We start from the raw sequence: 26,024 nt of genomic DNA on the forward strand, positions 1-26,024 counted from the left end.
AAAACGGTTTTTAACAGTTTTATTCAACAGTACCATGTACACATTTGAAGCATCCAGTAGGCTATACTCGTATAGGAAGCAAATGTTGGTCAAAAGCACACGTCTGTAACAGGAAACACTGGACAGTGTCGTAACATCGCAGAACACCACTTTACAGGAAAATACAGGTTACAGTTTTATATAGACAACAACTTCACAGAAGAGAAGAAACCATGTCTGTAACAACATGTTAGGTACCAAGATAACGAAACCTGATAATCACAGGTAAAACAAATATATATTTTATCTAAAAAATGTTTTCCAATGGTTGATATTTGGTAACCATAAATCATAAACTTAACACTGTCTTATGTAGTGAGAACATTTTTTTTTCTAAACAATACAATATTTAGCAAAATATATGGCACAATATCAGCAATTAAGGACTCAAAATAAAAATATTTATTTCAGATGAGATTTTCAACATGGGACATTTACACCATGCCAAAAATGAAAAACACAAAATGAGAAAAATGCATTTTCGGTTACATCATACACTGTGCAGCTATCTGCTTTTAACTTGAAGTCATGAGAACAAAATGTGCTCCTACATGCTAAATAGGCAAGCAAAATGGTTCCTTCCTTGTGTTTAATATTCAGATTTAAAAGATGGCACGACATCAAATTAGGACAAACATGAATATGTGTCAAGTTCTGCAAGCCAACAAAAGGACGTCTTAATCATGCAGAACACACCAACGTAAAAACAGAACACTGACGTATAGTTAAAACACCATACACTGATGATGCTTGTGCGGATATTGATATAACAAGTATAGAGTTTATCTAGAAGAGGAAGTATCCCAACTCTACTATGGCTTATGACGGGAGACAGAAGATTACAGATACTGTACGGTCTGTTATCACGAGTTATAAAGCGGCTAATATTCTCATTATGCATAGGGCTGACAGGGTCCAGATATAACAGTGTGTTGCGTACTTTGGCTAATTTGCTTATCAACTGAATACGTTATGCACCTAATCTCCTATTAGGCTGGAACGTGCGTTACATTTTCAGTAGATTTCTATTTGATAATATTTTTGTCCGTAGCACTAATGTATTGATTGCGTTGGTTAATCGGACTGTTGTCAAATCTTACAGTTCAGATGTTCTGAGGTAAAGATACACATAAATTATTTGTGTTTTTTCTTCTAAATACAGGTGCTGTTGAATATTTTCTTCATGGCAGTGGATTACTGAACTAGTCCTTCACTTTACAATCTTTCTCTGTACAATCCTTGAGTGATACAAATTACAATATGCGTCAGTTACACACAGGTTGAATCGTTAGTACGTCACAGGATCTTTCATTTGTTCACAGATGGTAGCTTCCTGGTCAACAGGCCAGCTCAGAAAGATGTGGTTAACTTGCTAAGCAGTTACACATTAGACACATAGCAAAAAAGCTGGGCCTTAGATACAGCATATGCCCTTTTTATAGTCATTTTTATCATAGAAGCCCCTTTTTATGCTCTCTATTTACAGCCCTACAAAGGCAGACAGCTGTCACTTGAGAAGGCAAACTGCATAACAAACAACAGTTGTAATACCTTCATTTTAACAATTAAGGCAGATTATATGACCAATAAAATTAGTTGCCATAGGATTAAGATAATACAACAAAAGGGGAAAGGTGAAAACAGATATTGCACTCAGTGTTTGGATAATCTTCAGGGAATGTCGAGAGGAAAACCGTTTGTACCACCACAATGTGTTGTTTCAGCTCTATTGTCCTTTTCTTGTTAGTTTACGAAAATATTTGTTTTAAATGTTTATAGTCTTTAGATTATATAAGATAAAGGTATTTTTGTATGGTATGTAATATATTTATAGGGAAATCATTTAAATATGTGATTTTTAAGGTAGCTTAATAACATAAGATCTGCTGAGAGAGTTCAAGACACTGAATTACTGTCAGTTCTTGCCCTGGGATCTACATTTCAAAACCTAAGTTCTGAACAAATATATTGATTCTGCGTTTGCCTTTGTAGGGCAGATTATTTCTGCAGGATTTACCAAAATAATGCTCAGCAAACTAATTCTAATGTTTCTCAGCAAATTCTTATATACACACACACACACACACACACACACACACACACACACACACACACACACACACACACACACACACACACACACACACACACACACACACACACACACACACACACACACACACACACACACACACACACACACACACACACACACACACACACACACACACACACACGCCAAATAGCTGATGCCTCGTCTTTTGTAGTAAAATATTCTCAACTTACAAAACTGCTATCAGAGTGCCAACAACTACGACTTGTAAGCAGCTTATAGGGTGCACATTAAAAATAAACACCCTATTTGAAAAGCAAGCCTAAAACAAACACTGAGAGACTAAAGGAATGTATTGAAAGCGCATTGCATACTCCTCTTCAGTGTGAATTTCAGTGCCATGCTTATGATGCACACATGGAACCTGTCCTGGTGTCTTCAAAAGGACACAAATAACTTCTACTTCCTAAATGTTCAAAATGAATTTGGTTTGAATGCTCACTGATAAAGTGTGACCTCAAAAAGACAATTCTAGAAACACCTAGAAAATGAGGCGTGGACAGTTTTTGTTACATGTTAATTTTGTAGTTTACCTCTTGCTCGGGGAGCTACAGTGTCAAAAAAGAGATATGAACACAGGAGGGCACTGTTGTCAAGTCAACCGTTCATGGTGATCAGGTGCGCTGTAGGAATGCAGATTGATATTGACACAGGCTTGCCTCAAGTTTTTTGGATGTAATTGGTTTGAATCCACATCTTTGAGGCTGCAGGTCTTAACGCTTTATCACCACCTGCTCGTACGCTCCAGCACCAACCCTGGGATAACAGGAAAAGACCCAGTTAACAATCGATCTTGCTTGCATATCTCACCAGGTCATTATTTAAATACTGAAAAGATCAATACACAGTTAAAATGTGAGCCAGTGTTAGCCAGCTATTTATGTTAAAATATGTTTTAACCTCTCTCCTGCCCTTCAGTGGGTATTAAGCTGTGCTGTTATATATACTGGGCACTATGACAGACTAAGCTATTTTCTAACTCTGACCTAACTTCCTTTAAAGCTTTTACTCCCACTCTACCCAGACAAAGAGCAGATCTCAACTTGACCCTACCTAATAACTGCTTTGTGTCTGCTCGGGTGAAACTGCTGTGGCTAGCTTCTGCTGGCGGATCGGCAGTATGTTCTTAATACCATGAACCACTCAGCACTCCAGCTGCCATCCATAAGTATCTAGCTGCATGTGTCTACCAAATAGCTACTTGTTTTAGACCATTCTTAGACCTAACACACCTTTTCAAAGCCTTGGATCCTATCTACACCCACGCAAACAGTGGATATCTTGCAGCGTAACAAGGTCTGAATTGTTTCAGCTAATGTAATGTTGTTAGATTTGTAAGTATCTTGTCGTAAAACAGCAGTACTTGACACATATTACAGCCATAGGGTTGCTAAAAGAAAGGTTTATTATAAAAATATCTTGGCAAACCATCAGCTAGTTGTGTCAGTTTGATCCAAAGTGCTGGACAAACTATCAGACTGATATTGGCCTCCATATGACAATAAAAGCTTAAACCGTAATAATAGATAATAGTTATTGTAGTCCTCTCCGGAGAGAGTTCCAAGTGCCCCATTAACGGTTGACCCCGCTACATCTCCCATGAGGAACAACTGTTTTATTATGAGTAAAAGTTCACCTGGTGGGGAGGTGATGGCTTCCCAGCGCCGTGCTTCCCCCAGGGCCGACAAACAGACGCAAGCCTTCCTCTGAAACAGATAGAGTTGCAGTAACAGGCGGTCAGTACAGAGAGAGTCCACATCCTCCTGTATGATTCTTGTCATGACGAGCAGCCAGTTGCTAGGCAATCTAAAAATAATCATGTATTGACAGCCACTTTATTTTCCTAGCTTTGAGATGGACGAAACCTTGGAAAGGAAAACAATGCCTCACGCCTCCGAGTACACAGACTGAGTCACAATACTACAAGTTGATTCCTGTCATTCAAGTAGCTGTGCATTCAACACACACCACAGGCCAGGGCTGCCACTACTGAATGACCAATACTTGGTTATTATAGTCGAACAATAAACGGCAATGTGCAATATAGACCATTTTAAGTACTTTGCAATAATCACCATCATCAATCATCATTTCTATAATGTCTCAAGATTCAAGGGTTTTATTATCATATGCACAGTAGCTACAGTGTAGTTGAGGCAATGGAATTCTTAAATCCCGTGCTCCTCCAGCAATGCCACATATTATATATAGGACATAAGAACAAATAATTAAAATAAAACTATAAATAGAGTAGGACCAAGTAAAATAGTCACCTTACATTACGTATGTCAGCAAGTTCTGAAATTGCTGCTCCATGGACGTGTACGTACTCACCTTTTTTATTGTAGGATAACTAATATGTGCTTTTCGTCCATATACCAATATGATTGCTTATTCCGTATTATTATACCTTTTTTGTATCTGCTATGCCCCTTTTGCATCAATGCCACTTTTGCTGTACCAAATGTAAATTTCCCCACTGTGGGACTAATGAAGGATTTCTATTTCTGAATGAGAAAGCAACTATTTGGATATAAAAAGAAGAGAACATTTGAATGATTGTTAAGAGTCCAGTACATTTATTTGATTATAAAAAAGGAACAGAAGACACATTCCCAAAGTCCAGGGTCACATCCCAATCAGTCCAGAACTCTAAAGTATTAAATATACAGCTATTAAAAACAAAGAAAAACCTGCACATTTTGTTTGCGACAAATAAGCTAGAATTAGCTTCTATTTGGCATTTTAACTTGATAGATAAGAATGTAAAACTGACTCATGTTTTGTCACTTTAGTAATGGATTATTGTTTCTGCTACAGAGTTGAAGAATATTTTTTTAACATTTTTTTCTCCATTCAGAGACGATACACTATGTAGAAAATCTGCCTGCGGTACAACCCGTACACAACAACGACAACCCAAAGAACTAAATCCTGCAGATAGGGCGGTTCGGATAAACCTGATAAAGGACACCTGGCTGTGTCTCTGGGTGTGCAGCCTACCTTCAGCACTGGAGTCTAGTAGGCTCGGTGTGAAGTCTTGACTCTGGAGAATCTTTTCCACAACATCGTCAGCGTCCACCCGTGTGTCGTCCATTCTCTTCAACTGAGACTCCATGGAGTCCTGCTTCACAGGGTGTCTGTGGGGAGGATGTACCCGAGTCATTTTCAGCTCTGATTGGCCATTAATGGCTTCCACTTCTAACAGATAATGCTGCTTCTGTGGTCACTACGTCTTTAGTCGACTCAATGTGCACAAACATGTTGGTGTTGGTAATATCCCCACACTTTTTGTTTTCAAAAACTTGTACTACTCTAATGACATCCTATACAATATTTTCATATCATATTAACCTGACTTTTCCCAACATTTTATGACTTACTTAATTATTACATTAAGTAATATTTTATTTTGAAACCAAAACTAAAGCAAATATACTGTATTTCCATGACTATGTATACCTTATTTTTATGAAAATACAGAACTGTAACTTTTAAAAACAATACACTATGCTTTTTAATGACAATATACTGTGTTTTCCCACATTGTGTATGACACACTGTAACTTTTAAATGGCATACTATGATAATATAGAATTCAACAGTATTTCTGCACACTATTTGAGGTATGTTCTGTCTTTTATTTATTTAAAGAACCGTTCGACATTTTGTGAAGTGTGCTTTACCATCTTGTCAAGAGTTTGAAACTTCTCTTGTGGGCAAGTAACAAAAGGGTTGAAGTAGCCATCGTGTCTTCATCTGAAGGTAACAAAATCTGCCTACCAGCACCTCTGCAACTGTCTAATCAACATATTCATTCAAAGTTGTTTAATTAATCAATTCAGAACTTAAGCGTTAAAAACAACAAGTGGTTTTACAGAATATGAGCCGGATGATGTGTTGGTCCGTGCAGTCATTTCATGAAGCCTTGTTGTCATGGGAGTTTGTCGTGCAGCCAGTGGTTACCGGTGCTAGTTTCACATTTCTATGTAGAGATCTGAGAGTGGTATAGATTTGATCATCTTACTCTCATGCTACAGTGTCTGAGGAAACGATACTAGAACAACATGACTCAAAGTTGGTCTTTGAAGGTTGGCTAAATATGAAGTGCAGCTTAACCTATGAAAAGTAAAACCCTCACCAGTCGTGAGCTACTACGATGGATTCATGGTCTGACATTTTTAGATCACACAAATACAGTGACTAACGTTTTCATAAGAACCAAAAGCCCCCATACCGACTCCTCATAATGAAACCACAAAAGCTCTTCTGCTGTTCTGCCTCGCTGCTTTCTACAGCTGCTTCCTGAATTTTTTTTAAAATTTAAAGCGCGTTAGCTTCCTTAAACTAACTACTTCTACGTTTTTAAAACACAATAAAACAGAGATTACAATTACTGATGGTTTCCTCTTTATTAAATAGGTCTATGACGATGATTATTATCTGAATGTGCTCCCATGAATAACATTTCTTTACTTGTTACCCACCTGTTGAGGCGTTCACAGGACGAGGCGCTCCGTACAGGTGTACCTGTTGGGTTGCTAGTGGTGGCGGGGGGGACTGGGTGTTCAGGTAGAGCTGGACAGGGTCTGGACTCTCGGTCGTCGCTTGGCTCTGGGATGCTGCCGATGCCCGTCGAGGCGCTGCCCACTGAATGGTTTCTCCGGTGGCTGAACTCTGACATGCTGGAGGAGCGGGAGTGACCTGTGCTGTATCCTGAGGAATTATGGGAGGGGGGGGGTGGGGGAGCTGATCAGAAATACGCTAAACTCGATACAAGGATGAGGGGAATGCAGATTCACGAGACGATTACCTGTAGGTTCACCTCTAACAGTGATTGTCTCAAATGTCTTTCGAGTTAACTTAGGGTTGACTTTTTTAGGGAATATTTATCATACTCGCTAAAAGTCGGTATGAATTGATCTCTGAACAGCAAATGATTGTGTTAGATATAATGACAAGCAAATTATAAAGTGCTTTGTGTTACCCTTTCATTAGCTTAATGCATCTGATTCGACGGTCAGGATATGTACCTGTATGCCCTAAAGAACACTGCAAATGTGTATTGTAACCTTGAACAGATTTCACCATGTACACCATAGCAGTTATAGCAGCTGTGGCCTAATTTGCATTATGCAAATATATGCACAGAAATGACAATTTTAGCTTTTCAAACAGACAACAATTGCAGAAGGAGATAATGTTCTGTCTTATATCTGAATTAAAACATGAATTTATCATTTACATAGATTTGCTGTCCATATGAGGTTCGAAAACAGTATTTTGTTTGCCTCTGGTGAAATCCCTTTTGTGGTGCTGTTAGATTTGAAACTTGCAGTGTTAAAACATGTAGTACTTTAGTAGAGTTGTGGTGACATGCACACACTCGCATGAGTGCAGGAAGGAAGGCTGAGGCGTCCAGAATAAAAAAAACAGAAAACACTTCTCACATCGTGTTTCCAAGAAAGCATACCTATCTCTCTCCTTTGTTATTATTGTTTTTTATCTTAGATTGTTGTTGAGCATTTTTGACGTTATTTTAACTGACATATGTTATTAGTGCAGATTTTCTCTTCCTGGTTCAACTATGTAAAATACTTGACACTGACTTTGTGTTAAAAAGTGCTGTATAAATAAAGTTTTAGAATAACTATATCAGGCCATAAGTATCCTACAGTCATTAGAGAGCAATCGTCTCACACTTATATGAAGAAGGAAATACATTTTAAAATGCTTAATCAGAGAACCATTAAAACTGCTCTCAGTGCATCTCTACTTCCTCTGATCTTTTATAACAGTCATCTGATCCGTCTGTAATGGGAACTCGAGCCTCAGGTTTGAACTGCTTTGGTGGAGTGTCACTGGAAAACCATTTTAATCGCTTCCCACCTCTCTTTATTCAAAAGCTCATCTCAATTGGAACTTACACAAACATTTTCTCCAGTAATAAGAATGAAGTTGAGACTGGTAACTAGTTTAGCCAGAACTACATACTGTATCTGTAGAAAATGATATTTATAACTACCTGCCATCCATCTCAGGTCAACAATATCAATCTAAAAAAGAACGTGACCTGTTTCTGATGTGGGGTCCCATACCTGAGAGTTTGGACTGTTGGCTGGCGTAGCTGGATGTTCGGGAGTGGCCACAACCGCCGAGATCATCAGAAACAACAGGACACTTCCCTTCTCGACTCTCAGCTAGATACGAAAGAACAGAAGAAAAGACACACTGAACAACAAAGGGCTGAAAGAGTCCAGACAAAATAAGCTACATCAAGCTTTTCTTCAGCTTCCTCGAATCACAAAAAGACTTGGGCCAAACGAGTACAAAGTGTGTGGACTTTTTTAAAACCATTGCTCATTATCAGCTCAAAGGTGTGGCATAGATAGTTTTAGTGAATGAAAGTAGGAATAAGGCACCTGTTCAAATATGAACTACATTTAGAAATAAACCCAGTTTTTCCTCATGTTTCATGCGTTATTTATAGTTTGTAAAACTTTAGGAGTGTTATTTGCTCTTGATTTCTATCTTATTTTTGCATTCAGATACAAAAAACAAAGGACGCTCCCTCTGCCTCCCACACACTCCCTAACTTCAGCTTTTCTGAGGTACTTAGTTTTTTGCGGCTGTATTATTCAAGTTCAGTGTTTTCTTCAAATGGCTGACAGATTGAACAATTGGGCTGTTATTGCAGGTATCACAATTTTAAAGGACTTATTTGAAGAGGGCAGAATGATGTCTTTTGAAACCTTCCTTCCTTCAAATGACAACAAGCAACGCCTGAGAGCTGGAGGAAGCTAATTAGGACAATGGATAGATCTCACTTCTCTCAACCTGTATTCCTGCGTCCCTCACTTGCGTCTTTTCCTTGTGCATTAGCTCCTTAAGATGGCGCACACAAATCAACTTCCGGTGAAATCGAGGACTGAGGAGTGAGGAAAGGACAAATAAGAGAAGTGAGATCTACCTAATAAGTCACACCTCAGAGGAGTGGAGGAGGGAGATCTCACTTAACTGCAGAAAGAGAACAGGAATGGAGGTCCAGTTTTATTTTCCCGGGACCTTTTCTGATCAATCAGGCTGTTTTTGAGTGTTACTGAACCCAGGAGCTGGTGGGTTCAGTGACACTCGATGTTTTTAAAAAAAATGCCTCCAGTTTCAACTGAGATGCCTTCCATTTCACATGTGAATAACCTTGGATTTCATTACGTGTATGTGAGAGCATTTCATGTGTGTGTGAGAGCATTTCATGTGTGTGTGAGAGCATTTCATGTGTGTGTGAGAGCATTTCATACGTGTATATGAGAGAATTTTACATATGTTTGTAAATGATTTTGGTTTCAGTTGTGTGTGTGACAGTGTTTCACATGTGTATGTGAAAGGTATTTCTGAATAACGTCCCTAACGGCCCGTCATACGAGACCACCTCTTAGTCAGAACGGAGTCCGGTTGTTTAGTTCACATGAGAGGTGTTGGACTGCGTCGGCACCAACCAAAACGAACCGCAACAGTGAGTTAAACGCTCCAGGGTTTGATTCAACCGTACCAATCATGGATGGCGTGAACGCAACTTCAAATTAAACTGGACTGTTTTCAGAGTGTAAAAGGACAACACAACATTCTAAAACACCCACACGATAACTTACACTCACTCCTCATGGTTTAGATAAATTATTCATCTGTTAATTAATTAATTCATGTTTTGTTATTTAAATTGACATATTTGGTTTTTGCAACTTTTGAGTCAAAGTTTTTGTGTAATGGGACTGTGTTGTGACATTTGGCTTTGTGATGTATTGATTATAATTTTGTTTCAAATACACACATTGTACTTTGATAAATTGATTGAATGATTTGTTTATTTAAATTAACCTTTTTTATTTTTGATGATCGGTATAGTGCAATGGAATTCAAAAACAGTAATTAAAAACCAAAGACAATTAAAAAAAAAACACAAGCTAAAATACAATTATAAAAAACAATAATAATTACTGTGTGGCGTAAGATAATATAAGAATATAATGTAAGATTAATTATATCAAAAGCAGCAGAAAAAAGAATAGTCTTCAGCCTGGATCTAAAAGTAGTAAGAGTTGAAGCGGACCTGCAGTTTTCTGGAGTTTGTTCTAGATATACTGAGCATAATAACTGATCGCTGCTTCTCCATGTTCAGTTTAGAAGACAGAAGACATTTTGACATGTCACACCAATATTCATTACGTTTTTTTCCGGTGAAAAGTGCCACTAATATTTGAACAGCAGGCCATCGGTAGAGGTAACCATGAACCACAATATGAAAGGTTAAAGTCCAGCCTACAGATCAAGTGCTGTAAGGAGATTATTTTATTTTGTTTAGGCTCAATCTAGTTTGTACTTTCGAGATGTGAAGCTTGAAATACCCTTAAGGTATTTTGTTTTACTTATTTTGTTTAAACTTAGTGATGTTATTACATCAAATATATTTGCGTAGTAATTTGAAGGCTTCAATGTCAATCAAACTCAAACTGAGGATAACAGAGTTTTCAGACTTGTGAAGAGCATGATATTGTTTTTGTTTCTAAATGTTTTGGATCATTGCCTTTCTGTTAATAAACGGTTTTAAATAAATTGTATTCAACCAATATTTGTATTAAAATGTCTGCTAAGTCCGGCACACAATTACATCCATTTGAACACTTAGCAGCAAGTGTTGTTGCACTATGCCACTTACAGAAAAACATCCAAGCACAAATTCTTGAAAATGTTATTGTTCAAGACTTTTATTGATTTAACACTAGAACCACACACACAGCTCCGCCCGGATCACCTGCAGCTCCGCTGCGGTGACCGGAGCAAAACACACACATTTCAAGTTAGACGTAAGACACTAAGCTATTTTATTTACCTCTGGAAAAAGCTAAACTAGATAAAGATATGTTTATTCTTTACTGTCGAGTCACTAATTACTGGACCAGCAAGCTGCATGAGATTGATATTGACGGGAGAGAGGAAAAGAGAGCGCTCCGTATATTATTCCCTAGTTATTATCCAAAGTTACTGTAACATTTCAAATAATGTAGTTACAACATCCACAGCTAAAACTATCCAAGTGTATAAGTAAGGGATAATGTGCAGTGAGGCGGTCATTATGGGGAAAATCACACCCAACAGGCTGATCAGGGAGACCGACGCGAAGCGATCTCTTGCTCCTAGCTGAGCCTACATGCTGCATTTACAGCATTTCTTCAGGTCTATTTATCTATTACACTTGTTTTGATGTTTGGGTTTTTTCTGCACCATTGTATGTGTGATTTAACTCACTACATCTGATGCATGTAACATATATGCAATTGTTATGTATGAGAATGCATTTCTCAATTTCTGAATGGAAGCGTTATTAATTTGCCTACTGTAGACAGCCCCTCACTTTTTAGTTTCTTGTTGGGCAGCTTCTTTTCTAAATTAAATAAAAAGTCATTTGAGAACTTTCTTTAGCCTCGGTAATGTTAATGGTTGAATGTGGGCTGCAGAATTTGTTATTATTCTTAAGTGGGCTCTGAGTCGAAAAAGGTTGGGAACCGCTGTTCTAGTGTGTTGTACAATTTCACTGGAAAAGATGTGGACTGAAGTCCAGGCATTGGTTTCCTTGAGCATAGCTGAGCCTCTCATGTCTGACTTGGAGGGTAGTGTGAGTTTTGAGAAGCTCACGATAGTCAGCGTTGATGTCACAGTGCCTCCTCCCCAGATAGGTGTACTCCTGCTGCAGGTGGTATAGCGCCTTATTGCTCTCACCCAGGGAAGATTTCTGCTCGCTGTGACTGAGGTCGGAGTCGCTGATGTTTCTGAAGTTGGAGTTTGTCTCGGCACGTTGTTTTTCCTGAATCCTGAATTTGTAGTTTTCCTCCAGAAGTTTGATCTGCTTGGTCAAAGCTTCCTTAAGCTCGACGCGGTGCTTCTCACACCTGGTCCTTTCTATTTCCAGACTGGATGAGATCTGATCCACGCTTTGGTGAAGCTCAGAGTTTCTCATCTTTTCCTGTTTAAGGCTTTCTTCGAAATCGACCTGTCCCTTCTTGCTCTTTGACTCCTTTGCTTTGAACTCATTTACCATGCACTGTAGCTTAGTGATGGTAAGCTGACTCTCAGAGATGATAGAGTTTTTCCTTGACAGTGTCTCTTCATGGAGCACAGAGAGGGAACCAAGTTCAGAAGTTTTTCTGTCATATTCTCCCTCAAGGACAAGGAATTTAGCCCTGATGTCAGCATTTTCCCTCCTCACTGTCTGCATGTTGCACGCAAATTCTTCTCTCAGTTGTTTACTGGTGATTGAGAGATGTCCTGCTGCAGGCTGCTTTCCAACCATCTTCTCAAATCGCTTCTTTTCACTTTTGAGAGCTGCCCTTAGGTGTTTCTCGACTGCCAGGTTCTTTTCCAAAGCCAGAGTCTTCTCAGACAGCTCTTTCTCTTGGCTCTCGATCTTTTTTGAGGCTCTGGAGAAACAAGCCTCCTCCTTCTTAATGGCCTCCTCCACTCTGCCCTGAAGCTTGTTCTCCTCAATGTGCTGTTTAGTGAAAGCAGCCTCCAGTTCATTTTGCAGTCTTTTGTTCTCAGAGGCGAGGTGTTGGTTGCCCTGAGTCATACGGGCCAGTTCTTCTGCTTCCTTCTTCTGCTGAGAGACAGCAGCATTGTAGTCCCTCTGCAGTGAATTGCTTTTTTTTTGCTCCTCTTTGAGGTTTGAGTTGCACTGGTTTACACTCTTATGCAGTGAGGTAATAATGCTGCCCTTGGCTTCAATGTTGCTTTGGAGATTCAGGAGATTTGACCGCAGGGATTCAATGTCTTTGTCTTTTCTCACACATTCCTCCTGTTGCTGAGTGACGATGTCCTTTATTGCTGTAACTGAAGCATTATTCAACACAATCAGCTCAGAGATTTCTCTATGGTGCTGACTGGAGTTTTCATTCAGAGCTATCTGGAGCTTCTCAATCAGTATCTTGTCTTCTCCAAGATCAGAAGCCATTTTAAGGATTCTATTTTTCAGCTTTGCTTTGACACACTGCTGCTCTTTTTGTGACTGTTTGAGATCAGCCACCTGCACTTTTAAGTGCTTTATTTGATCAAAAAGGGAATTATTTTCAGCTTCCTCATTCTTCAGAGCCTTTGAAAGAGTATCTTTTTCTTTTCGCTCCTGCTTCCGGGCTGCTATGTGTCGAGCTGTAACCGTTTTCTCCTTCACCAAGGCCTCTTCAAGAGCAGCTCTGGCTTTTCTCTCGCTGTCCAGGGTTTCTTGAAGACCATATGATTGGTCAGATCTCACAGATGATTTGTCCGACCTCGCAGAAGATTTGTCCGACCTCGCAGAAGATTTGTCCGATCTCTGAGATGATTTGTCCGACCTCTGAGATGATTTGTCCGACCTCTGAGATGATTTGTCCGATCTCGCAGATGATTTGTCAGATCCCTCAAATGATTTGTCAGGTCTCGCAGATGATTTGTCCGAGCTCTCAGATCTTGAAGATGATTTATTAGATCTCAAAGATGATTTATCAGATACCTCAAATGATTTGTCAGGTCTTGCAGATGATTCGTCTGATCTCTCAGATCTTGCAGATGATTTATCAGATCTCAAAGATGATTTATCAGATCAAAGATGATTTATCAGACCCCTCAAATGATTTGTCAGGTCTTGCAGATGATTCGTCTGATCTCTCAGATCTTGCAGATGATTTATCAGATCTCGAAGATGATTTACTTTGGCTGGAGATGGAGGTCTGCTCCTGAACACCTTCCTCCACCTCCTCAGCAAACTCCTGAATCTCCTCTTCGATTTCTTCCTCCATCTCCTCAGCAAACTCCTGAATCTCCTCTTCGATGTCTTCCTCCATCTCCTCAGCAAACTCCTGAATCTCCTCTTGAATTTCTTCCTCCATCTCCTCAGCAAACTCCTGAAACTCCTCTTCAATTTCTTCGTCCCCCTTCTCAGCAAACTCAATAATCTCTTTAATTTCAGACTCTATCTTGTCAGAGTCCCACATTTCTTTGATTTCAGATTCTTTCTCATTGTCGAAATCCAAAATGTTGCTGGTTTCAGACTCAGTCTCTTTTTCAGGTTCCAATATCTCTTTGATATCAGACTCATTCTCATCGTGGAAATCCAAAATTTCGCTGTTTTCTGAACATAACTCAAATTCTGGAAACTCTTCGATTCCAAAAGATGTCTTATCAGAGTAAACCATTTCTTGGATGCTGGTCACTTTCTCAACATCATCAGAGTCCAATATTTCGTTAAAATCCCCCACTTCCTCCTCCACCTTGTTTGCATCCTCCTGCACCTCCTCTATGATTTCCTCCTCAATTTCCTCCTCAATCAGTTCCTCAATATCCTCCTCAACAGAATTGTCCTCAGAAGGACAATTCTTTCGGTGCCATGGAGAGTCTTGGTACGGCATGGACAACACTGATCTGTTTTTGTCCATTTTATTATCGTGAAATAATAGCTGCTTCTTACTGATAATGTGAATTCAATGTGGCTGGGATACAACTTGCTATGTTATCGTCCTTCACAAACTGCAAATTAGTTATGTAGGTATTTATCCAGAGAGTCTGGCTTTGATCCACTGAGATATGACATCATCAGATTCAGCTGATGTCATAGCCGAACATTCCGGAATGGGCTTCATCTACCGACACATTCTACATTCCATTTCAAAGCATTCTTCCCTATGCTCTTGTTGCTATGTAAACATTCTAAAAATATGGGAGAAAGCGTGTTTTGGGTGATCTGACCTTTTTAAGTCGACTGATAAGCAAAGTACTCAATGGCTTTCCACACTTAAATTCCTGCATGGACTTGGTTTTATACTGGACAATCAAATATGATTAACAAAAGGCCTTAGAAATGTATTAATCAATGCATCAATAATTACAGTTTTGAAAGATAAATAAGAAGCTGAATTCACACATTAAAACAAGAACAATCAAGAGGACACATTTAAATCAGGAATTGAGAAGAATAGTGCCTTGTTCATTTGCATTAACCATACTCTTATACATTCATGTTTTGTATTTTCTGGATTAAATCATTTTTACTTTTGGGGTAATTAAAAAAAAAAAAAGTATTTAAAATTGTTTAATCTATTAATAAAAATCAACTGCAATAAAATAAACAGACTTCCCTGTAACCATGGAAAGGCCAAATGTTCTATTGTAATACAGAGACTTGCACGCAATTACTCTAGGATGATTTGTCAACCACTAAGGATATATTAAAGAGTTTATTGATAGAACACTTTAATTAGATACGTTAAATGCTCCTGCAACAGCAGTGGAGGCCTTACTTTCCTAACTATACGACAGTCCACTACAAAAAACAGCCAGACCTCACTTAAATGTAAATTCTCGTTTATGTAATGTTTGTTTTAATTTCAGAGCGCAAGCAATCCACTGGTCCTAGCTGCATAGCCCGAGCAACTTATATCTGTTTATCTGCAAACTAAAATGAGGCGTTTAGTACAGATATATTTTAGACGGTTGTCACACAGGCCGCAAATCGGGTCTTATTGGGAGGAGGAGATCGAGCCGGCTATGACGCGCTGCTGCTGCTGGTGTATTTTCTATATGGCAGGCCACTGTAAAGTGAGGCTGGTCCTTGGATAATTGTCTACATCGATGAAACTGAAGGGTGACTTTTAGATACACCACACGAAAAAATAAACACAGATGGACAGACATGTGAAACACGCAGACCAATTAGTATTCAATTCTATAACAAAGTGTGCCCATGATCATAAAAGTACAAGAGCCAAGGTGGTTATCATTCTGTTACAGAATAACACAATGTTTTGGCAACTGAGAAGGAACTGTGTTTAAAATACTGACTTAGGCTGAGCTACAAGTGCAGCAACATGAACATTTGTTCCACCACTTAATGTCAAGTAGTCACACTGGCAAAACGTTTAGCAGCAAGGAAGCAGAACAGTTCAGAGTTCAAATGTCTACAGAAAAGTAAGAAAATCACTCTGCCTCAGCAAAGCAACTTGAAATAGCCACATTCCAGAGAGATCAACCATGAGATAACAAGGCTACAGGGTTTTAATCCAATAATTTGTAATGCAATATTCCTCAAAATCCAGTTTTTGTTTTTCTCAGATGTAAAGAAAATAATGTTGCTTCTATTAAAGTAAAAAGAAAAGAAACAGGGCAGATCCAGAAACAGCTTAACTTAGATGCAATCATTTTTCACCCTTTGCATTAACAACAAGAATTATATCGTACCAACGTCAAGATGCCATGGATTTATTAAAAACAATAGCTATTGATTTTTTATTTTTGACATTCCATCTACAAAACAAAAAGCCATAATTCCTACTAATCAACCAAACGACTGATTTCAATTGATACCTTTCACAAAGATGAAACACACCTGCATATACACTGCAAACATGTACAGCAGAGAAGCGATGATGACGATGATGATGATGATGGTGATGATGTGAAAGAGCATCTCAGCGGACCAATACACACGTGGTGTGCGCATGCTAACACACAACCCCCATAGACAGACTCCTATTTTTAACCATGTAAGAGCCTACAGGGTCGGAGCAGATTGTAGCTAATCTCAAAGAGAACTAGTTTAAATAATACATGAGATAGCTGCGCTACACTCTGAAACTTGCAAGAGGAAAAACATTGCAACTGTTCACACATGGAAAAACACACACAGAACAAGAGGGATGAAACTGGGGAGGGAAATGTAGCAGCGAGGGGCAGCTGGAAGAGAAATATTTGTATCGTGCTGGATGGTTCATACATAGCCATCATATCAAGCATGGGTGCATCTTTCACCAGAAAAGTAATGTAGAGCAGTTTATCCCAAACAGTGTGGGGTGGGATTTTGTGATTACTACACATTATTATTGCAGTACACAATTATATAAAAAGTTATGCATCATTTTAATTTTTTTCTAAAATCTAAGATTACATTTAACCTTTTGATTACAAGTCAATGGGTTAGGAGGAATATTTAGGCTCTCCTTAAGGTTATTATGGATGTGTTTGTTTCAGTCCAATGTTAATCTACACCAATTATCAGCATGAGTTTAACAAGTCAGGGACAAAGTTATTGAGAAATACAAGTCAGGGTTGGGTTATAAAAAAATATCCACATCTTTGATGATCCCCCGGAGTACCATCTAATCGATAATCTTCAATTGGAAAGAACATGGGACCACAACAAACCTGCCAAGACAGGGCCGCCCACCAAAACTCACAGACCGGGCAAGGAGGGCATTAATCAGAGAGGCAACAGAGAGACCAAAGGTAACCCTGAAAGAGCTGCAGAGTTCCACAGCACAGACTGGAGTGTCTGTGCATAGGACGCCAATAAGCCGTACACTCCATAGAGCTAGGCTTTATGGAAGAGTGGCCAGAAAAAAAACATTACTTAGTGTTAAAAATAAGAAGGCACATTTTGAGTTTGCCAAAAGGCATGTGGCCGACTCCCTAAATGTATGGCGGAAGGTGCTCTGCTCAGATGAGACTAAAATTGAACTTTTCGGCCACCAAGGGAAAGGCTATGTCTGGCGGAAACCCAACACATCCCATCTCCCCAAGAACACCATCCCCACAGTGAAACATGCTGGTGGCAGCATCATGCTGTGGGGATGCTTTTCAGCAGCAGAGACTGGGAAACTGGTCTGAGTCGAGGGAAAGATGGATGGTGCTAAATACAGGGATATTCTAGAGCAAAAACCTGTTTCAGTCTGCCTGTGATTTGAGACTGGGATGGAGGTTAACCTCCCAGCAGGACAATGACCACGAAGCATACTGCTAAAGCAACACTCGAATGGTTTAACCGGAAGAATGTAAATGTGTTGGAATGGCCTAGTCAAAGCCCAGACCTCAATCCAATTGAGAATCTCTGGGTGACTTGAAGACTGCTGTTCACAAGCGGAAACCATCCAACATAAAGGAGCTGGAGAAGTTTTGCCATGAGGAATGGGCAAAAATCCCAGTGTCAAGACACTTATCAAAAGCGGCTTGCAGCTGTAATTGCCGCAAAAGGTGGCTGTACAAAGTACTGACATTAGGGTGCAGTACGCTAAAGTGTTCTGTTATTTTGTCTTTTTTGTTGTTTGCTTCACAATAAATTAAAAAAACACATCTTCAAAGTTGTAGTCATGTTCTGTAAATGATATGATGTAAACCCTCAAGCAATCCATTTTTCATTCCAGGTTTTGAGGCACGAAACAAATGAAACATGCAAAGGGGGGTAAATACTTTTGCAAGCCACTATCCATTAGAATACATTACAACCCAGAACTCCCATCAGGAGCCTGTTAATGTTTGAGAAAGCCAATGGGATGACTAAGCAGGGCTGAGGACTGTAATGTGGTGTGACTTGTCTCACCAGAAAATCCTTTCTGTGAGTCGCCTCCTCTCCTCTCCTCCAGCAGGCTCTCTCCATCGCCCTGGATCCCGATCACTGTGGCTGTGGAGGGGGGCCTGGTGACACGGTAAACACAATAAGCATTTTTTCTCCAGTCTCTTCAATGTGTCAATTGTTTAAAAATACAATGTACGGTGAGAATGACAAAAACAGGGAGAGATGTGTGGGGGAAATGGCGATCAATTATTATTATTATAATGATTGATCAGGTAAAACAACATTAACTTAGCTGATAAGATTTAACCATTCAGAATAGCATTCAGCTATAGATTCAAAATACCATATACTCTGTGCTTAAATACAAGCTGCAATGAAGGAAAATAGAGCTTTTGACGTCAATCAGGCTACTGAATCATTTTTAGGTCAACATTTGCCCTTGGGTGAAGCCGCTTTTTGCTTTCTGTACACACACAGACTTATATTTCTACTTCTTTCTACTCTAGGACAGTATAATTAGTGCACAGTGAATGAAACCAGTCAGTGTGTGTGACATTGGAAGGGCCTGATGTACCAAAAGTGCTTTATGCCTACACATTTTGGGATTGTTTAATTCCCATGAGTTATATACAATATGATGAAGCACAGTAGACTTCTTGGATCAGCTCCCAACCAAATGTGATCAGCAGCAGATTTTGTCATAACTTTGGCACATGATACAGAATATTTTCTTCTTTTAAAGATCTGTTTTGCAATTGTTTGATAGTGGTAGTAAAGATACAGGCGGGAAATGTGGAGAAATAGAGAGCGAGAGAGAGAGGTTCTGATAGTTCAAAGAAGACACCGCATTAAAATACAGTGCGGCCCATTCTGGCTCAGGCAGGAGAAAAGCTTTTTCAGTCAGAAACTTTGGCAATTAATTAGTTTCTAATTAAAAGTGAATCTCAAACACCTGACTGACGTGGTAATACAGTGTGAACAGCAGAGCGAATCACATTTGACACCAAGTTGAAAAACATGACTTTAACTTACGTTTTAAAACAGGGATCTCCTGACATGAGCTGTGTACTGATGATGACCTATGAAAAGAAAAAATTAATTCAGGTTTCACTAGCATTCAATGTTTCCATTAGCCTGGATTCTTATATAGCCTTTTTGGTTTTGGTTTAATACAACTACACAGGAACCAGCTGATCTTAAAAAAACACATCAGAGATCTGCACTCCCTGAAATACTTCAAATCTTAGGTGACATTTCATATATATGTTTTTTTTTCTTTGTCACAAATAAGGGAATGTTATACAATATATAAAGCAAATTACGGCTATATTTGCCTATAACTCGGCTCTTTTTTCCCATGGTTTATTTCCTGCTACAAGCTAACAGACTACCTGTGTACCTACCCATTTGTTGTTGTAAGCAATGCTATATGTAGAGACAAACACCTTTTACCCTGCCTACTTCTTAGTTTAGAAAAAGATCACATCAAGGTTACCTCTTAAAGAAGTTAAATTGACAGCACCTCGGCTTCAATGTTACCTTGAGAATGGAGTTATCCTGGCGAGTATTTTTGGTATCGTAGCCTTCCAGCAGACATCTGCGGGTTGTATTCCCTGAGCCAGCAAACTCTGCTAAATTCAGATCTGCAAAACCAAGCTGAAGGAGAAAGAATGACACTTGGTGAACTTTGTTTTCTCTCAGGAGACTGACATTTTGCCCAGTAAGCACTTGGATGGAAAATGTCAGGTCATCAGAGAAATTGAACAATGCTAACACTTTTGACGAATAACCCATCTTTGCTGACAACCAGTGATCCTCTACAATGTTAATATTTAGTTGTGGTAAAGCTATTATCTAGTCTGAAAAGTCAACAAAATTAGGTTTTGCATGCTAAATATTTACTTGCAGATATTGTGAGGGAGAACACATTACATAATGAGCAAACCTGCAGGCTGTGAAGGCCATCTGTTTGCTAAGGGCTCACATGGCTATCTACATAAATGTGGCAGATTAATGTTAATGCATGTGACCTGGAGGTTGGGCTAGGAGATGGGGGTTGGATGATATAAGTAAATGAGGAGTTACCTTTGCAAATGCTTTTCCACCTTTCAGCTCCTGGAAAAGAGAAGCATAAAGACCTTAATTAAACATCTAAACTCATGAGTAATTTAAGCATGATTGAGTTACAACATAGGTCGTAATAACCATTTCCCTACGGAATGTGTTTGAAATGTATTTTAAGTTACATCAGACTTTAATTGGCAAAGAAAATTAATGTCATTATTTAAAATGAACAAAGATAGTAATGCCAGATTGTCAAGTTATAATACAATTACAAAAGCAATTCATGGAATCAGGTTATTGCTAAACCCTTTCTCTATCTGTGTGTTTGTGAAAGTTGTTGCAAAATATTTCAAATATGCTACTATCATCAGAAGACAAATTACATGGATGATTTTGCTGTTGGGTATAATGGTGGCAGGAGGCAGCTGCTTGACCTTTTAAAAGTTTGACACAAAAATACTGGTAAAGGGGACAGCCAGTGAAGGCAAAATAACATAGGTTTTTTCAGGGTACTTGATAAGCTCTTGTCCTAAAACAAAGCGGGCAGGGCACGCCACAAATAGCTTGCAGCTACAATGTGGAAATACAAGACGAATTTCATCAGGATGGCTTATTCAGGCTTATCTATTTCTATTATCATATCCTTAAAAATAACAGCAGACTGTTTAAGGTTAAACCTTAAGGATATAAAATGAAAACAAAAAGTCACTGTGACGAGTCTGTTCTCTTCCAATTGCTGTGCTTAATAGCTGCGTTTTTGAGTTCATATTTCACTCTCATTTTTCAATTTGTCCCATAAAAGTAATGTAACCAATACCAGTATTCCACGCAGTTACAGCAATTCTGTTAGCAAGGATAAGACACTCCTCTCTGTTGCAGTGTTGTTTTCACACTGAAAAGAACAAAGGCTTTTCTGTTTTCATGAAACACATGCCCGATGCATCTTTAACTTGTATGTTTACATGCAAAACATCATAGTTCAACAACACTGAGGTTCATATATATATATATCTATATATATATATCTATATATATATAGATATAGATATCTCAAGTTTGGACATACTGTACCTTTCTGACAGACACACGGCACACACAAGGGTCCAGTACACCCGTCCCTGCATTGGCACTCATCTTGCAGGGGAACGAGAACCGTTTCCTCCATCGGACACTGTTGGCATGCACTGACTCGCTGTAAAGAAGAACCACTATTATTTACCACAGTCACGTTCTGCAGCGCTGATCACATCCTTAAAATAGCTTCATTCTTATTAATCGGCCCATAACTGTATGATAACAAGGGAAATCTCTTAGGTTGAATTCATCCTCATATCTCTCTCCCTGCTAAAGGCTAATGATTCAAGTTGGGGATTTTTCTGTCTACTTAATCAACCAGTAAATTAATTAGTGTCTTGTTTTCAACTATTGATTAGTTTGGCTGCTGATTCCAAAGGTGACAGCAGCCCGTTTTGGCCAGAAAGTGAAAGAGAAACGTATCAACACATATCCCCATCCCCGGCCAATGGAAAAAATGAGTGTAGCCGTCTCAGTGAGAGGATGAGATGAAGTGAAAAAGAAAGGAGCGTGGATGCGTGGGCAGCATTACGATACCCCAGATGGCCTCTTTTTCACAGACGTCCTCTCCTCTCCCACTCACCTAACCAGCTCCCTGCTGTCAAAACAGCCCACATGCCATTCATTTACATCAAATTTGATGGAACAAAGCTTATGAATTACTCCTCAAATGACATGCAACCACTGACATACATTTGACAACAGCATGCAAAAGAAATAGGGGCTAAAAAAAAGTACAAGAAACAAGCAATACCAAAGGATAATGTTGTGTTAAAAGAAGTGACGGCATAAGACTTAAATGATTACCAGGGTGTGCTGATCCCTGTTTAGTTAAGACTGGTTAAGTTAAGACTGACTGCTTATAAAGCCAGAGCCGTGCACTGCATCCATTCCTCACTATGAATACAAAAAGCCGCAGATGCGTGACTAATGTTTTACAAATGCTGACTTCATCCTGGGGTTGATATAATTGAGAGAGTGAACTCCCAGAGTCAGAGAGGGAACTCCCAGCCAGCTGGACACTGTGTGCTTCGGGACTGCAGGCTTGATAGCATGCACTGTAACTCACAGCACTTCTCTGTGCAGCACAATCCTATTAGTGGGTGTGGGTAATCGTGGTTTTAATCTCATGCGGAGGTCAGATCGCTCATCTCTACACATGGGTCAGATATCTTGATAAACTACAGCTGCTCTCTTTTTCAAAAGCAGCAGCGGTCAGGTCACATTGGCACATCGTTACACGTAAAACCCTTTGGTAAAGGTTTTTCCATAGCTGGAAATCTCAAGTCTGGAACAATGCTGTAGTCCTAATAACAAGCAAGACCAAAGCAAAAAAAGGCTAATAAAACAACAATCTGCACTTCCCTCACACTCACAGTTGGGATGACTCAAAGGAGTGTCAGAGGAAACATTGAAGCTTTGGGGGTCTAAATGCAGCAGAAAAATGGGATTTAACAACACTCAAATTCCTCTGGCTATAACATTTCAGATCCAGAACATTATGTTTTAATTAGAACCTCAACCTTATGGACGTCATTGTCTGGGTTATAGGATTAAATGACCTCTTTCAGCCGCATTGTCTGCTCGGATGTGACAAAATGTACCAGGGAACTCGAGGTTATAATAAAATGTCCTTTAATGTCATGACCTCAGAAGCATCCTGATTCACAAAGTCAGACACACTGTGCTTTTTAGTCAAACCATTTTATTTACTGTAGAGCAAACCGAGGGCTGGTTTATATAATCAGGGTGAAGCCATCTGATCCCTGCAGCCTTGATCCAAAACAGTGCTTTTCTCTTAGTCAAATGTTAAACAGCCATGTTGTTTATGAGCTACAAACCAAAACAAGTTACAGAGAAGATGACTGTCTTTGCTTGTCCTAACACGATGTAAATGTAATAGAACTGTCCTGATGCTACTGTAGAACAAGGAGACCGTAAATACTGAGAAAAGGGCAGTTATGTTAGTTCCCTTTAACAAACGTTTCAGTGTAAGATTTGTGTTTTGTAAACTATGACAAACATCATTGCTTTGCACATTCAGTTCAAACAATATTAATTTATCAATCTATCGATAGAAATGAGCCCAATTGACATATTGATCCTTAAAGGAACCTTATTTTCAAAGTAAAAAGTTAGCTGTTTCTCTTAGGATTCTTTGATCATAAGTTGAATATCTTTGTATTTTGAATCAAGGCTGCAACATTTATATAACGAATCAATATACAGATAATGCATCTGCAAATAAGGATTTGCTGATCCCCTCTTTAGGTTACAGTAATTTCATTTTGTTTCTAACAATGCTAGTTGGTTAGTCAAAAAAGCAATATAAGCATGTCACCTGGTGCTTATAGAATTGTTCACCATATTCTAACATTTCATAGACAGAATGATAGATCAATTGTTAAAGCACATAATCTGTCATAACATCAATGATCAAAATCATTGCAAAAACTAACCCATTTGTATTCCTTAAGGCACATACTTTAACTTAAACTAATGAGAAAAAGAAAACCCAAAACACAGATGGGTCTTTACTTGTCTGGATTTATGACACGACCCTGAATAATGGGTATGGTGTTTCTTCTTGTCATACCAAACAGTGTACTATACGTTTCCTTAAAACTTAAAGTGTGAGCAACGATTTTGAGTAACCTAAAGTAAACTATTGTGTCATATTCTTCCTATTCATTTACTCTGGAAGATATTTCCAACAGTTCATTGGCACAGCGGGGTTTTTTTTTACTGCCTATCACTATATGCGTTGTCCCTGCATGTTGTCTGATCAATAACAGGTTGACAAAGCTAGACAGGCAAAGCGGCTTCTTCAATGATAACTGTATGACCAAAACGAGGCCAGAGACAGTAGCAGCCATTTGTATCGATTAAGCAACAATAGACGGGGGAGTCATGTTTAGCTTGGTGGCAGATATATGACCAGTCAGCTGGCTGCTCATATCAATTCCACAACCAGCGAGGAAGTTAGCCTTGAACAGAAGAAAATACCAGACAATAAAGAGGGTATTCCAGAGCACTTATAATCAAACATGCTGAAATGTGTTTACATCGGGCGATGCCAACACATTGTTTACATGTCTGCTTCATTTAAAGAACCTGTACTTGAATGTATCGTCAAATTAGGACTAAATTAAAAAAAAACACCGACAAGTGGCTAACGTTAGCTAGTTTATATAGCATGTTAGCTGGTTAGCAAATAATGTATCATAGTAGGCTGCAGCTCCTCAGCTACTTTAACCTGCAGGCTATAGATTACAGGTCCTGTTGGGGTTTGCATGACTGTATTAACACCGAACACACTCACCGAGATGACTCCTCTGAGAACCCGCCGTCCAGCAGCCGGACTTTACAGAAGAGGACACCGTTCACAAAGGGGACCGACGAGAGCTCGTCCAGCTCGAAATCCACCTTGAACTTGAATTTCTTCTTCTTCATCATCATTAAATCCATACACAGATTCAGTACTCTTGAGAAGATGCTCAAATCTCGCCCGTCGCTGACATTACAGCCCCATTGTGTCGGAGTGTTGTGCAGTGGGAGGAGGACCGGGAAGCTGCTGGGGACCACCGTCTCTGTGACACTAACGAGGCAGGGGAGAAAAGCTACTTCCTGAGGGTCTTCCAAAATAAAACAATATGCTTTCACTTTTATACTGTGTGTTTGTTTACTGTACCTGCAGTGGAAGAAGTACTAAGCTATTATTTAATAGTAATACTCAAGTGAAATAATACTTTAACCTAAAAGTTAGAAAGCCATTATTTAATTCAATGTAATGTTGCAGCTGTTAAAGGTGTTCTTGGCTGGTGAACGATGAAGGATTGTTTCAACCGATATTTACATTAATTTTATTACATTTGTATCGTTAATCTGAATTACCTTAAATAACCAGTAATTAAACCTATCAAATAACTGAAAGCATAAAACGAACAATATGTTCAGATTAAAAATAGTAGAATATAAATTCATCAAATGTTTCCTTACAGCCTACTTTGATGACTTGTTTTACCGAAACGCGTCCGTCAGTTGGTTTTATTTTGAAATAAATAAGGATGTAAACGGATGCACAGTGACGACAGTTTTACCTAGTTAGATTAAGGCCGCCTTCTCTTCAGTCGTCCCCTAGCAGCACTGATTTGACAGAATACAACAACAAAGTGAAACCAGCTGCTGTTATGTAACATTTGTCGCCACCTCGTGGTACATGCAAGGCACTGCAGTGAAGCTTTTACTGAACTGCACTTTTTAAATCAGTTAATTTTACTCCTTTATTTTTTATATTTGAAAGGAAACCCAATAACATTTTATTTACTGTATTAAAAAAAATTGATTGAATATCCAACTGATATGATT

General features: G+C 39.0%; 2 protein-coding genes across 2 annotated transcripts; both read right to left on the bottom strand.

The window, feature by feature from the left end:
* Positions 1-5: 5 nt before the first annotated feature.
* Positions 6-25,232, bottom strand: fam102bb (family with sequence similarity 102 member Bb). The gene is made up of 11 exons (XM_063891488.1): positions 24,979-25,232; positions 21,654-21,774; positions 20,604-20,633; positions 20,058-20,174; positions 19,551-19,597; positions 18,543-18,637; positions 8,251-8,352; positions 6,640-6,868; positions 5,156-5,292; positions 3,789-3,858; positions 6-2,908 (listed from the first exon to the last, which is right to left on the bottom strand). The coding sequence occupies exons 1-11, from the start codon at positions 25,122-25,124 to the stop codon at positions 2,866-2,868; spliced, it is 1,137 nt and encodes a 378-aa protein (XP_063747558.1). The 5' UTR covers positions 25,125-25,232; the 3' UTR covers positions 6-2,865.
* Positions 11,739-13,154, bottom strand: LOC134869660 (centrosomal protein of 63 kDa-like). The gene has a single exon (XM_063891487.1). It carries the CDS (start codon positions 13,152-13,154, stop codon positions 11,739-11,741), a length of 1,416 nt encoding a protein of 471 aa, XP_063747557.1.
* Positions 25,233-26,024: the final 792 nt, after the last annotated feature.

This window comes from Eleginops maclovinus, chromosome 9, assembly GCF_036324505.1.
Source record: "Eleginops maclovinus isolate JMC-PN-2008 ecotype Puerto Natales chromosome 9, JC_Emac_rtc_rv5, whole genome shotgun sequence".
Classification (NCBI taxonomy): Eukaryota; Metazoa; Chordata; class Actinopteri; order Perciformes; family Eleginopidae; genus Eleginops; species Eleginops maclovinus.

Bases quoted from the DNA above. Each gene is read 5' to 3' on its own strand.
- LOC134869660 (XM_063891487.1), bottom strand. From the start codon at position 13,154: ATGGCTTCTGATCTTGGAGAAGACAAGATACTGATTGAGAAGCTCCAG.
- fam102bb (XM_063891488.1), bottom strand. From the start codon at position 25,124: ATGGATTTAATGATGATGAAGAAGAAGAAATTCAAGTTCAAGGTGGAT. The intron at 21,775-24,978 runs GTGAGTGTGTTC...TCTTCTTTACAG, and splicing joins TTCTCAGAGGAGTCATCTCG to CGAGTCAGTGCATGCCAACA. The intron at 19,598-20,057 runs GTAACATTGAAG...TTCTTTTCATAG, and splicing joins AGGATAACTCCATTCTCAAG to GTCATCATCAGTACACAGCT.